The sequence below is a fragment of the Canis lupus genome, chromosome 27, assembly GCF_003254725.2.
Source record: "Canis lupus dingo isolate Sandy chromosome 27, ASM325472v2, whole genome shotgun sequence".
Lineage (NCBI taxonomy): Eukaryota > Metazoa > Chordata > Mammalia > Carnivora > Canidae > Canis > Canis lupus.
In genome coordinates, this window is record NC_064269.1 from 14,865,385 (window position 1) to 14,878,727 (window position 13,343).

The 13,343-nt window shown below is 34.0% G+C and overlaps 1 protein-coding gene across 3 annotated transcripts in view; it reads left to right on the forward strand.

Annotated features, from left to right (window-relative positions):
• CPNE8 (copine 8) overlaps nt 1-13,343 on the forward strand; it is a 360,644-nt gene that overhangs the window by 237,310 nt on the left and 109,991 nt on the right. For all 3 annotated transcript variants that reach the window (XM_025455580.3, XM_025455581.3, XM_035707441.2), the window contains 3 exons: nt 1,600-1,702; nt 2,598-2,655; nt 8,195-8,268. In XM_025455580.3, coding sequence (XP_025311365.1) covers nt 1,600-1,702; nt 2,598-2,655; nt 8,195-8,268 — 235 coding nt within the window. The remainder of the gene's footprint in view (nt 1-1,599; nt 1,703-2,597; nt 2,656-8,194; nt 8,269-13,343) is intronic.

Here is a 13,343-nt window from a genome sequence, read left to right on the forward strand (position 1 = left end):
AAACCCTATGTTTCTGAAGCATAGTAAGAAATGCTTTTTAAAAAATAATGGCTACTTAAAAGTTAAAAAAAAAAATGCATACCTGAGGGAGATTATCTGAGTTCCTTAATTAAGAAAAAAGTTAATCATGAAATAGGAAATAGTCTCAGATCCGGTTGGGATTGTTTTTCATTGACTGTGTTACCATCACACTTATAAATTCTTTAATGTTGAAGGTCAGTTCAATATTGTGAACTGGCTTGTACATTGTGGAACCAGTTCAACACCATCTTCATAGGATATGAACATGCCACTAACTGTAACCTCTTGATCTGTCTATAAAATTACCATTTTGTTAGCTGCATGAACAATTACTAGTTTCTCTAGTCTATGGCAAAGTTTTTTTTTTTTTTTTTTTGGTCCATATGGTTGTTAATTTTGCTCTCCAAGAAATGTTTTCCCTGTCATATTATGCTATTGGTCTGTCCTTGACCTGTTCAAACTTGATCCCTTTGGGTACTTCAAATTATGAAGGAGTTTTATGGTAATCAATGGACATGTTCTTGAACCCAGTTTTTCTGTGATGCTTTTTTTCTATGATTCTATAATACATAAATACTCAATGATTTTTTTTTACAGAAGTAGACCAAAGTCTTCTTTATTATCTCCTAAGAGTACTGTAATGTTTGCTTATTACTAGACATGACCTGAATATTAATGATATACTAAAAATCATAAAGGTTATTATTGTTGAGAATATAATCTAGATACCCAGAATGTAGAACACAATGGAAAAAAGAGATATAATAAAATATAACATTCATAAAATTCTCCTGTAAATTACTATTATTTGGTGAGAACTCTGATAAACTTTAAGTACTAGAATATGTTCTTATTATATACCTAATTTTTGTCTTTGTTTGGTATCTTTTCCCCTTGTTTCAGCAGTTTAACAAATATTAAGAACTTGAACTCTGGAGATGTGAAAAAGTATTTCTTCCTTTGAAATTTTTTTATTCAGATGAAATTCACATAAGAGTAACCATTTTGAAGTTTAGTTGTGTGACATTCAGGATATTCACCATGATATGCAACCATCACCTGCATCTATTTTAAAACAAAAAACATTTATGATTATTGCTACCATTTCTAAAACTATATTATATATTGAGTAGCATGCATGCAGTTTCTTTATTAGCAACGCAGAGGTATATAATCTTGATTTTAAAGGCAAAGAAACAAAATTTAGATAGCTTAAGTAATTTACTGAAGATCATACACATAATGTGTTTCTTAGCTAGGATATCTGTTTCTGAAAGCTATATCCATTCTATTGTGTTCAACATATCCACATCCAGCTCACCTATTATTAGTGAATGAATTTCCAAGGCAGATAGGCATGTCTGTGTGCTGGCATGCAGCAGTATGGCTGTTAGTCTAGTGTGCTATTTCAGAAAAATGTATTATTTGAGAGCTTGCATAATATAGACTCCTAGCATATGCTTAAATATTTCCTTGAGATTAAAAGTTTGTTGACTATCACAATTCTATTTAGCAACCATCACATACAGAAGAACTGTTTTATTTTCCATGGTATTCTTTATCTTTTCATTGCTTTAGATATGCCTCTTCTGTAAAAGATGGTTCCCAGTATTTTGTGCTCCTGATTGTGACAGATGGTGTTATCTCGGATATGGCTCAAACCAAGGAGTCCATAGTCAATGTGAGTAGGGGTCATTCAGTCTTGGGGGTGGCTAAATGACAGCTTGGTGCTACTTAGGTTGAATAAGCAGGGTTTACTTAATACTGAAACAAAATGCCCATGCCTTTGCAGTTGATTGCATTCTTAACTTTATCCAGACAACTCAAATGCATAAGTACCATTCATTAATCCTTAAGGACTAACCTGAGCGGTGTGGATAACTGAGTTGTAACAACTTTATGTCCCTCTCCAAAAAAGATAAATAATAGCATCACTTTCATGTCCATGAGTGTATTTACCTCTACTAGTTGAATGTACTTATACACAATGTTACAGTTGTACAGAGTATTTCTTATCTTAAAAATTCAAATTGAATTAATTAGCATATACTGTATCGTTTTCAGAAGTAGAGGTCAGTGATTCATCAGTCTTCTGTACTTATCATTTGTATTCACTCATTTACTATGAAAATTGCTTTTGTATCCATTGGGTGTTAATGAGGTAGAGTAGGGTATCACTGCTTCACAAATAGAGTACCTTTTTCTCCCATTTAGCAACTGAATGATTTTTGAGAGGAGAGAGAACATGAATAAAGTGACCAAAGATACCCAAGTCAGCTTAGGAAGATCTTGGCTGAGAATAGCAAGTGAAAGCAGATGGGAAATACTTTTTATTTTTTATATTGTCCAAGGCTGGTCATTCCTGAAGAATGTCTCACTGAATAAGTGTGTGTACAGAGTTCAAAAAGAAGGAGTAAAATCAAGCATATTATTCTGTGTTAACTTCAAATATGTCCAAGCCTATTTAGTCAACATCTTGAAAAAATAGCAAAGCAGTATATTATTTTCTTCTTAAACTTTATTTTCTTAAGAACTCAATTTCTTAATTGTGAACTAATTGTGTATTTTCTTTGAAGGCTTCAAAACTTCCAATGTCGATAATTATAGTAGGTGTTGGACCAGCAGAATTTGATGGTGAGTAATAAAATTTCAGTACTATTCCATGGGAATTTATTTACTCTGATTCATTGTGCTCTAAGAGTTCTATCACTCTTTTTTGTATATAAGAATGTGAATATGAATGTGGATCTGTATATAATGTCCATGTACATATACACATAAAGATGGATATCTCATGGTGAAATCTATGTTTAGTTGAGCAAATGAAAAGATCGTCTTCTGACGATCTCAACTAGTAGAGGTAAATACACTAAGAGCATTATCTCTTTTGTATAGATTAATTCAACATGTAGCTTTCTATTCCATTAGTGATAGTTTGTACCTCAAAATAATATTTTTTTATGACTGACAGAGTGATAAATTGAATTGTTGTTCCCTGGCCAAAATACACTATGGGTTCACTAAAACCTTTGAGGATGAACCCTAAATTAATAAACCATTAGGTTGCAAAGAGAGATGTTAACACAAGCATAATATGCTATTTTAATGGATTTTCAGACACTGGCTAGTTGACAGACATGTATAAGTTCTGTCGTATGAAAGAGCAAAGTAAAATGAAAATGGAACTGACCATCTGAGAATTAATGACACTTTATAAAATTATGCTAAATTGAGTGACTAGGGTAATTCTCTGTTTGGGTTCAGGACTTGTTTAAATGACAATTAAGTGACAGGTGTTTGTGTAATTAGTGATCTGGGTAAACTTCTTTAGGGATGATCTGTTCCCAGTCATCTGGTGAATTCTTTCAGAGAGAACTCTATGCTGGATGGCAACTGCATGATCACATAGCATTCACCTGGTTCAAGTGTTTTGACAATGTAAACAATGACGGTTTATTTAGCTTGGGGCTGTGGAAATGAGAATAATTTTAGAATATTTGGAACAACCTTTGGTAATTACGGGTTAAGTTAGGCACATACGTGGTTAATTACACTATGATCATCACCGGGATGATTCTTGTTTAACCACCAGAACCACCTCCATGAGGATAGTATATAGATCTGCCAGTCTCAGGGAAAGCACCACAGGCAAAGTTGTTATATTGCTGACCCTGGAAATCCTTTTCTTCGATTCAATGCTTGATTGGTCATGCTTTGCATTATTAGAATCTTCCAATGTCTAAAGCAAAAGTCATTTAGCTCTGACTGCTGCTGCTTCTGTTAATATCTTCTCGGTCTCTGAATATTCACATCTGTGTGCACTGTGCTTCAGGCATGAATTTGAGACAACCTCTCTGGAGTCAAGAAAGCTAAGAGAGATCTTTCTAGTTAATGCTTCATGTGCTTGATCATCTGCATTAATCAGTGATAGACTGTGACTCAAGAACTTCACTGATGGCTAGGGTAAAATAACTCCTGCCTTCTTTTCATTACTGACTTGCTTTTGCCTCAAGGATGCACCTCTCATTGAGTAGATCCCAGGTCTTTCTGGCTCCTGGGGAAGTCTGTGGTTAGGTGTATGACCTAACCTTAGTTCACTTGTTCCTCAAGAGCTGCACACATCATGTGTGACTACAGAACCACTGCCCCTTCCTGGTGTATATTTCTGGTCATATATTTCTCTTCAGAGCAGCAGGTACAGCTTTTTGGGTACTACCCTCATCCAGCTGCCATAGCTATTTATTTTCTTCATTTGTTTTGTTCCCAATGAATTATTTATGAGGGTTCTGAGGTATGATAATTTATCATTTCCTTCTCTGACTTCCCAAACTGGAAAAAAAAAAAATGTGTAGGAATCATTCAGACAAAAAAAAAAAAAAAAAAAAGGAATCATTCAGACAGAGACCACAATATAAGGTTTTTATTACTAACAAGGCAGATTTGGAGGATTTGGGTTAACCTCTGCACAGAATCAGACTTGTCACTATTTTTCTGCCAAGGTTAAATGACCTCCGCCTTATCTCCTGGCCTCCTCTCTACAACAGCAGAGCCTGGCCTATTAATCATGGCACAGGGAGAAATTACATTCAAACTGAAGATAGGCTGCTCCTAATGAGAAGGATTTCAAAATCCATCCCTTCTCTTCATTTTAGTAATCCCACGAATCAGTCAGTCCTCTTTCCATTTGGAAAAAGGGAGTGAGGATTATAGGCAAAGAGGAAAGTTGCCTTCCCAGTCGAATTCCTTCCTGGGAATTAGAGTGACACTTTCCTCTGGCAAACATGGGGATGAGGAGTCTGGGTCCTGGGACACATGACTGTAGCTTTCACCATGACAACAAGTTTTTAATAGGAAGGAAACTCTTCCAGGCCAGTACTAGGAAAGTGGACTATTTCACTAGGAAACATAGATGCTTCTCTATTTTTTTTCTCTCCTCTCAAAATACCTCTCTTCTCTCTGTGGCTAGTAAGAAAAGGGCTGATACTCATGTGTCATATAGAAAATCTTTGACTTGCATTCAGATTGTGTTGTCCGATTAAGAAGAGCCCTTCTCTCTGCACTTTCAGATCTACCGTAGAGTACGTTTATATATCATATCACAAACATAAACTGACATAGGATAAGACAGATAAAATTTGAACAAGTTACCAGTTAACCACCTAAATCAACATCTATACATGTTTAACAAGAAAGACATTATTTGCCTGGGCAAGAAAGGCAGTATCTTGTCATCTGTTCTTTGAGGTAGAGGAATTCAGAATAAACTATTAGATTAGTGAGTATTCAAAAGTCTCACTTCTGTATTTTAATAAGAACAATTTCGAACTTTCTGTGATTTTTCACTCCTCCATTAAGCACTTTTATTGAAAAGAAGGGTTTCTCAAGGCAGATTTCTTTATCCTTAAAAGGCAAAAAAGTCAAATTAAAGCAGCGTTGGGCTACCAGCTTTGATCTGAGTTAGTAGAAGGGGAGAAATGGAAATAGAAGGGGTTCAGGTAGGAATGTGAACTGGTGCAATCACTCTGGAGAACTGTGTGGAGGTTCCTCAAAGAGTTAAAAATAGACCTGCCCTACGACCCAGCAATTGCACTGCTGGGGATTTACCCTAAAGATACTGATGCAGTGAAACACCGGGACACCTGCACCCTGATGTTTATAGCAGCGATGTCCACAATAGCCAAACTGTAGAAGGAGCCTCGGTGTCCATCGAAAGATGAATGGATAAAGAAGCTGTGGTGTGTGTGTGTATATATATATATATATATACACACACACACACACACACACACACACACAATGGAATATTACCCATTAGAAACGACAAATACCCACCATTTGCTTCAACATGGATGGAACTGGAGGGTAGTATGCTGAATGAAGCAAGTCAGTTGGAGAAGGACAAACATTATATGGTCTCATTCATTTGGGGAATATAAAAAACAGTGAAAGGGATTAAAGGGGAAAGAAGAGAAAATATAAATATCAGAGAGGGAGACAGAACATGAGAGACTCCTAACTGGGAAATGAACAAAGGGTAGTGGAAGGGAAGGTGGGTGGGGGATGGAGTGACTGAGTGACAGGCTCTGAGGGGGGCACTTGAAAGGATGAGCACTGGGTGTTATACTGTATGTTGGCAAATTGAACTCCAATAAAAAATATACAAAAAAAAGAAATAGAAGGGGTTCAGATTTCATTATGTTTCCCACCCACAGAAAGAGGTATAATTCTCTCTCTTATAAACTTTTTTTTTCCCAAAGACAAGTACTTGTGGGGAGCTGGGGCTCACAGTCTCAGGCTCCCTGGGAGCAGGTGAAAACCTGAAGGGTCAATAGGACCCTTCCACTGCTTCTATCCTGTGTCTTTTCTCCTTGTTCTCAAAGCATAGCCTCCAGTTCTTGCTTCCTGCAGCATTTTAACTCAAAATACATGCTGAAAAGTAGGAGATAGTTTAGAGGTTCCCATTCTAATACATGGTTTCCTGAATAACTGTCATCTGCCTTCTTTGGAATGAAACGTTCACAAAGGCTGATGGAAATTGTAGGGGATTGTGGAAGGTGAGACACGGATGATCATCAAATTCTTGTTTTCTATTTGAGTGAAGGAGAACTTCCTGCAATTGCTGGCTTTTCATGATCCTTGTGCATTTATATCTCAGTCATATGAAAAATTTGAAAGCAAAACAAAACCAAAGAAAGGAATTAACTATTAGAAGTATTTGAGCATGATTTCTCCTATTCACATTTCTAATAAGTATGGAAGAAAAATAGATCTTCTGAAAAAAAATTTTTCTTCTTTTTCTCCTTCTTCTTTCCTTCTCTTTCTCCTTCTTGTTCCTCTTCTTCCTCTACTTCATCTTCTTCTTTGTTTTCTTTTTAATTCCAGTTAGTTAACATACAGTGTAATATTAGTTTCAGGCATACAGTGTAGTGATTCAACACTTCCGTATTACAACCTGGTCCTCAGCATGATAGGTGCACTCCTTAATCCACATGACTTGTTTTACCCATCCCTCCACCTACCTCCCCTTAACTATCAGATTATTCTCTTTATTTTTTTTAGATTATTCTCTTTAATTAAGAGTCTGTTTCTTGCCTTGTCTCTCTCTTATTTTTTCTCTTTGCTTATTTGTTTTGTAGATCTTTTGTATTTTCAATAAGTTAATTTCTTTACTATTGATAATATATATTTATTAAATTATGACATATATTGTATATCTAAGCAAATTACTGAGTAGTGGCCCTATCAATTATGTGCACTATCAATGTTTCAGCTCAGAAATTGACTCATGAATATGTGTAGAAAAGTAAAATTTAAAACAATGTTTTTAACCCAGATGCATTATCCAAACACTTAAGACAGTAACGAAAATTTGAGGATTATATTCTGACCAGTGGCCCTCTGGACTCTGGTGAATGTCATGTGTATACAAAATGAATTATCAGTAATAGAATTATACTTTAAACACAAATTAGCATTCTTCGTGTAATTAATTATTTGGAGAATTCTCACTGAAAACTTAATAAACCCTGGAAAATGCTCTTAATTGCAGCATAACATTACTTTATTACCAGCTGTCCATTTATATCACAATATTCACAAATACCAGCTGATCTGTGTGATGTTGAGATTATTTAACTAAGAAAAAAAATCACACTTCAGAAAATCATACTTAATCTAAACATGTAGGGCGGAGCAAATACCTCTTGTTTTAAAATCCATTAAATACAGTCAAAGTTGGGCAATATGGATAGACAGCTTTGTTGTAGTTTCAATGAGAATAAAGTTCAAATTGTTATTGGAAATTCTGAGGTTAGTGCCACCTTTCTTAAATTGGAAAGACAACAAAAGTGGAATGGATTAGCATCACTTGCCCAGTCACGTAAGTATACAATCCAGAATTGAGAACCTCTGAGATGGGGAGATACACCTATACTACAGTGGCTCTTCCATCTTTCAAAGGGTCACATGAAGTCTGGGCTAGCTTTCTTCATTTGTAAAATTTTCACTCAGTCAAGTTTTGTGGCAGAATGACTGAGGAGGTGAAGGGATCAACAAGCTTTCTGCCTTGACATGGGACGCATTGCTACTTCATGCATCTTGATTTCCTGTCACCTACATTGTTAGAGTATATGGATGAAATGCACTGAATAAATGGTTTTATTTTATTTTCAAGCAATGGTTGAATTGGATGGAGATGATGTAAGAGTTTCTTCCAGGGGAAAATACGCTGAAAGGGATATTGTACAGGTAAGAAATTTGGAAATTATTTTGCTCATTGTGAGGAACATGTCAGCTCTGATTTGTAAATAAACAAATTACATTGAAAGCAGGACTCTTAGGTTTTATTTATTTTAGTTGGTTGATTCTCTATGAAATGCATGGCAAGTAGGGCCTGAAATAAAGTACCCAGTGACTCTCTTGTATTTCAGGTTCACCATTTATAAAATAGTATATGTCTTTTTCTACTTTCATATTACCAGAAAATATCATTGAGATCTTTGGTAAAATTAGAGACTAGAAATATAACAGACTTTTTAATACTGCTTATCTATTCATTGTTCAGTCCTCAGAAAAGATTAAATATATTTTAAGACAGCTGATTATATTTCAATGTAAATAAATTTAGTGGTAACAAACTAAAACTTTAGATATTGTTATTTTCCTCCCTAGATTACAGTTAGAAAAGTGGAGAAATAGATCTTATAATTATATGTAAATATAGAAATTTATATTAAAATATAAATTATATATAATTTTGAATGTAATATGTAGATGATATATGATATATAATCATGATATAATATAACATAATAATTGATATAGCATATATAACTTACAGTTGTTAAAATCAAGAAAAATTACATAACTAAAGCCTACTATTCAGGGAGTGAATAGAAGGAAAAAATCAGCAACCAATCAATATAGTTCAAATTTATTATTGAAAGCAAGCAGTTAATTCAACTAAATGGCTACATATTAGGTTTCCATATCCTTTAGGTTTCTACACGAGAAAAAAAGCTGTGAAGTGCACTTTTTAAAGTAGGAAAGCAAAGGTCTCAACACATGCTATAAAAATTTTGAAGGAGCAAATAATGGACTTTAATATTATCCTCTTAATAAAAACCTGTATATTCACCCAAAAAACAGTCATTAAGAGAATCCTGTGGAATTTGGAACATTGCAGAATTTGGCTCAAATCCCGAACTATCCACCGTGATGACTTGAATGAGTTTTCTAAATTTCAGTGTTTTGGCATTGTTGTAAAGATTAAATAAGATCATGTATATAAAAACATTTCTGAAATAGAACTCAGTAAAAGACCACCAAAAATGGTTAAAATAATTTGAGGAAGAAATATAAAATAATCTATAAATATGTTAATATAAAGATTAATGTTGATAAAGATTTTAAAAAGCATTGTACTTTATTAGGCAGCAAAATTAAATTTTGTAATAGAAACATCTGTATAACAGTTTTTTAAAAGAAAATAAATATGATTTAAACTTTTTAACTTAATGTTCTTGGTAGAGTAAAAAACACACACACATGAATGATTAGGTTAAAAGCAGCTGAGAAAAGGAACATGATGATGTGGCCATTTATTTAAGTATCCCATGGTGTTTTGTTTTCATAATTAGACACATGATTGTTCACCTTAACCTTATTAGCATAATTATAGGTCTAAGTAATTACACTTTATCTAAAAGCTCTTCATAATGCCTGACTCATAGTTTCCAAAAAATCAAATTACTGAAGGGAAGTATGAATTTGAAGTTCTTTGGAATGTGTTATGTTGCTACTATAATGCATTTTTACAAAATCGGTAGAAGCAGCCGTATGTCTCATAGCATCACCATGATTCTAAAGGGAAACTTATTACTATTTTTTTCTGGAAGAGGTAATTACAATTGCCTGCATTGTTAAGATTTCCTTTGAGAGGGATGATCTGTTTTGCTAGTGACAAGCAACAGTCATGCCTATTAGCATTTATATAATAAAAACATCCTTGATCATGAAAGTATTTAGTCTCTCAACAGATATACTACATTGGGCAGAATATTGAGATTGGACCCAGATCTCTGAAATTACAATATTGTTACACTGATCTTGAACAAGTCTGTAAATCTCTTTGAGACTTCATTTCATTATCTCTAGACTTTAAATTCTTTCATCTCTGCTCTTTTCATGATGTTGTGAGTCTCAGAGGAAGTAGCACATGAAAATGCTTTATTACTTATCAGTATAAGGTATATATTCATATAATCATGTTTCTTCTTGAAAGAAGAGACCAGTGTTCCACCTTACAGTAACACTGAGATCCCCAAATATCCTGAAGACTCCTGGGGATGTAACTAAATACTCAAGGGATTTTACTACATAAAGTTGAACTGAGAGAGTCATTAGATCTTATAGATACTGAATAGGAAATTAAAATGTCCCCAGAGAATTAGTAGCCTCCTGAATGACTGTGACATCTTGACTTACATGCCTACATTTAGTTAAGGGAATTTGATAGACCCTGGTCTAATTTCACAGAGATGTTCCTAAATGGGGTTTGGTCTTTTAACAATAGTAAACTGGGTAACCATTTACATATTATATTGTGTTGAAGAATTAGCATATTCTCTCACCTGAAGTAAGGTTTTAAAAGCATTCCTGCATCCCAAGGGTATGTGGTTGGCTTCAGTCTGTTAAGCAGGTTAAACATCTGACTCTTGATTTTGGCTCAGGTCATGATCTCAGGGTTGTGAGACTGAGCCCCACATTGGGCTCAGCACTGGGTATGGAACCTGCTTAGGATTCCCTTTCTCTCTGCCCCTCCCCCATCTAAAAGAAATAAAAAACATTCCACCATCACAGTTTTCCAAGTTCCACCATCCACTAAAATGTTCTTTAAATGACTTATTTTCAAGAATAGAAATACTCTAGAATATTTAGAATAGTGATTTATAAGGGCACACCAAGGACAATACTGTCAATCTTTCCATCATCAGAAAATATCTAAGCCATCACAATTGATGCTGTAAATACTGCTGGTTAAAATATCACCAGAAAATAGGGTCTGTTTAAGCTCTTTTAAACTTTTCATTACTTCCAATTTCTTATATGTTGAAGCAAATCAAGTTAATGCACTGGAAATGGAACCCAGTTTTTTTAAGTGGGCAAACAAAAGCCTAAGGCTGCAAATAATAACAAAGGCCAAAGGTAGCTGAGATTCTGCAGAAAGTTGAGGGTATTGGATGGAGTTCTCATTATTATGTCAAACCTTAAGTAGCTTCCAACTTCCTCATATAATAATAATATTGAGTCGTTTATTAGTTCTTTTTATGCTTGGCAGGCTAAGAGCTATAGTATCACTTCATTCAATCCTTACTTGACCTTATGCAGGTACTTTGACTACTACATTTTACAAAAAAAAAAAAAAGAAAGAAAGGAAAGAAAGAAAGAAAGAAAGAAAGAAAGAAAGAAAGAAAGAAAGAAAGAAAGAGAAAGAAAGAAAGAAAGAAAGAGAAAAAGGAAGGAAGGAAGGAAGGAAGGAAGGAAGGAAAGGAAGGAAGAAGGAAAGGAAAGAAAGGAAGGAAAGAAGAAAGAAAGAAAGAAATGAGGTTCAGTTTTTCTTGTCTGTTGTCATGTAGCTAATAAGAAATAGTCAAGATTTAACTTTAAAATGTCTGATTATAAAATTCTTGACAAAAATTATGTATAAATTTATTCTAAAACCTAAACACATAAGATTTTCCATGACCAGACCCTAATCTTCCTCTTTACCTAATATCACACACACACACACACACACACACACACACACACACACACACTTGTCTAGATAATCAGGACTACCAACTGTCTTTGCATCACACATTTCCATTGTTCTTATTTTTATTTTTTCTTATTATTTTACCTGGAATATGCTTCTTCCTTATCCATGCTGATTGAAATCCTACATTTTGAAAGTTCCCACTATATAGCCTTGCACAAAGTGCTCTCCGCACCCCTGAACTAATTTCCCTTCTTTGTCAGTTTATTCACAAACCACTTTATATCTTCCTCAAAATATTGGTCACTTTTTGTCTTGTAATAATTAATGAACAAGGAAACTTACAACAACTTGTGCAAAATTATTTAGGTCATAAATTGGTAGATCCAAATTTCTAACAGTTCCGATTCCAAAAGCAGCAATCTTTCTGTTATAACACATCTCGTCTCATAAAAGCCAATATTTTAATGCAGATTGTTAAAATCTATTTCCCTTTTCATATTACTATAATGGTTCATGTATCAGGGTTAGGTCAATTTAGGTTCAAATAGTGAATGATGCTGGTAAGTATCTGATCTAAATTAATTAAACTCTCTTAAGTTTCAGTTTCCTCTTCTATAAATTGAAAATATGGGTAACATGCCTATAAAAATTTAATGAGATATTGTATAAATCTTTCAGCAGAAGACCTGTTACCTACCAGTTGCTCAATAAATGCATAATACCAATATTAGTTATTATTATTAGATAGTATGTTGGCATAGTCCAGTGCAAAGGCATGTTTATGTCAATATTTCATAGTAGCTGTACCTTGACATGGGACACTGTAGTCAGCCTTATGTGTGATTATATTCATTGCCTCAAGATTAAATCTCATGACTATAGTATAAAAAGTAAGCAAGATGAGATCCTATGGTTGTTATTCTAAAACTTAAATGAGTTATTTTCTTAGATCAATATATGTAAAGACTTTCTATTTGTTTGTTTGTGCTATGAATTGGCCGTTGTGTATAATGCAGTGTCATTTCTACTGGCTACATGCAGCTGTTGGCTAGCCTATCATTTTCTTAAAAATTATATTTAAATCATATTTTCCATTAAAAGGAGAATAATAACCTTGAAGGCTGAGACTTGAAAATCACTAATGGAGTTCTGCACAGTAGGAACAATCAAGTAAAATTGAGCAGAACAGCAACTAAAAGTCCATTTGCCCAAACTGACTCAAAACTTGTTTTCACAAATAGGCAAAGCTAGCCATTAGAGCAGCCATGTAGAACATTTTCCTTGTATTAGATGGATGCTAAAATAATAATAATAATGATGATAATAATAAAAATGTAGAGTATCAAAGATATAGTGTATTTCTACAGAACAGAATGCATTTATTGGCATTCTTCAGATGAATGTATTAAATCAGTGCAAAGTAAAAACTGATTTATCCCTTTAGATTGAACATTTTAAGGGTTCAAGTTAATTTGTGGGGACAATGAACAACACTTACCCACAAATATGTGAGCATTATTTTGAACCCCAGTACAGTGATCAGAAATGAATGATAAAAAAA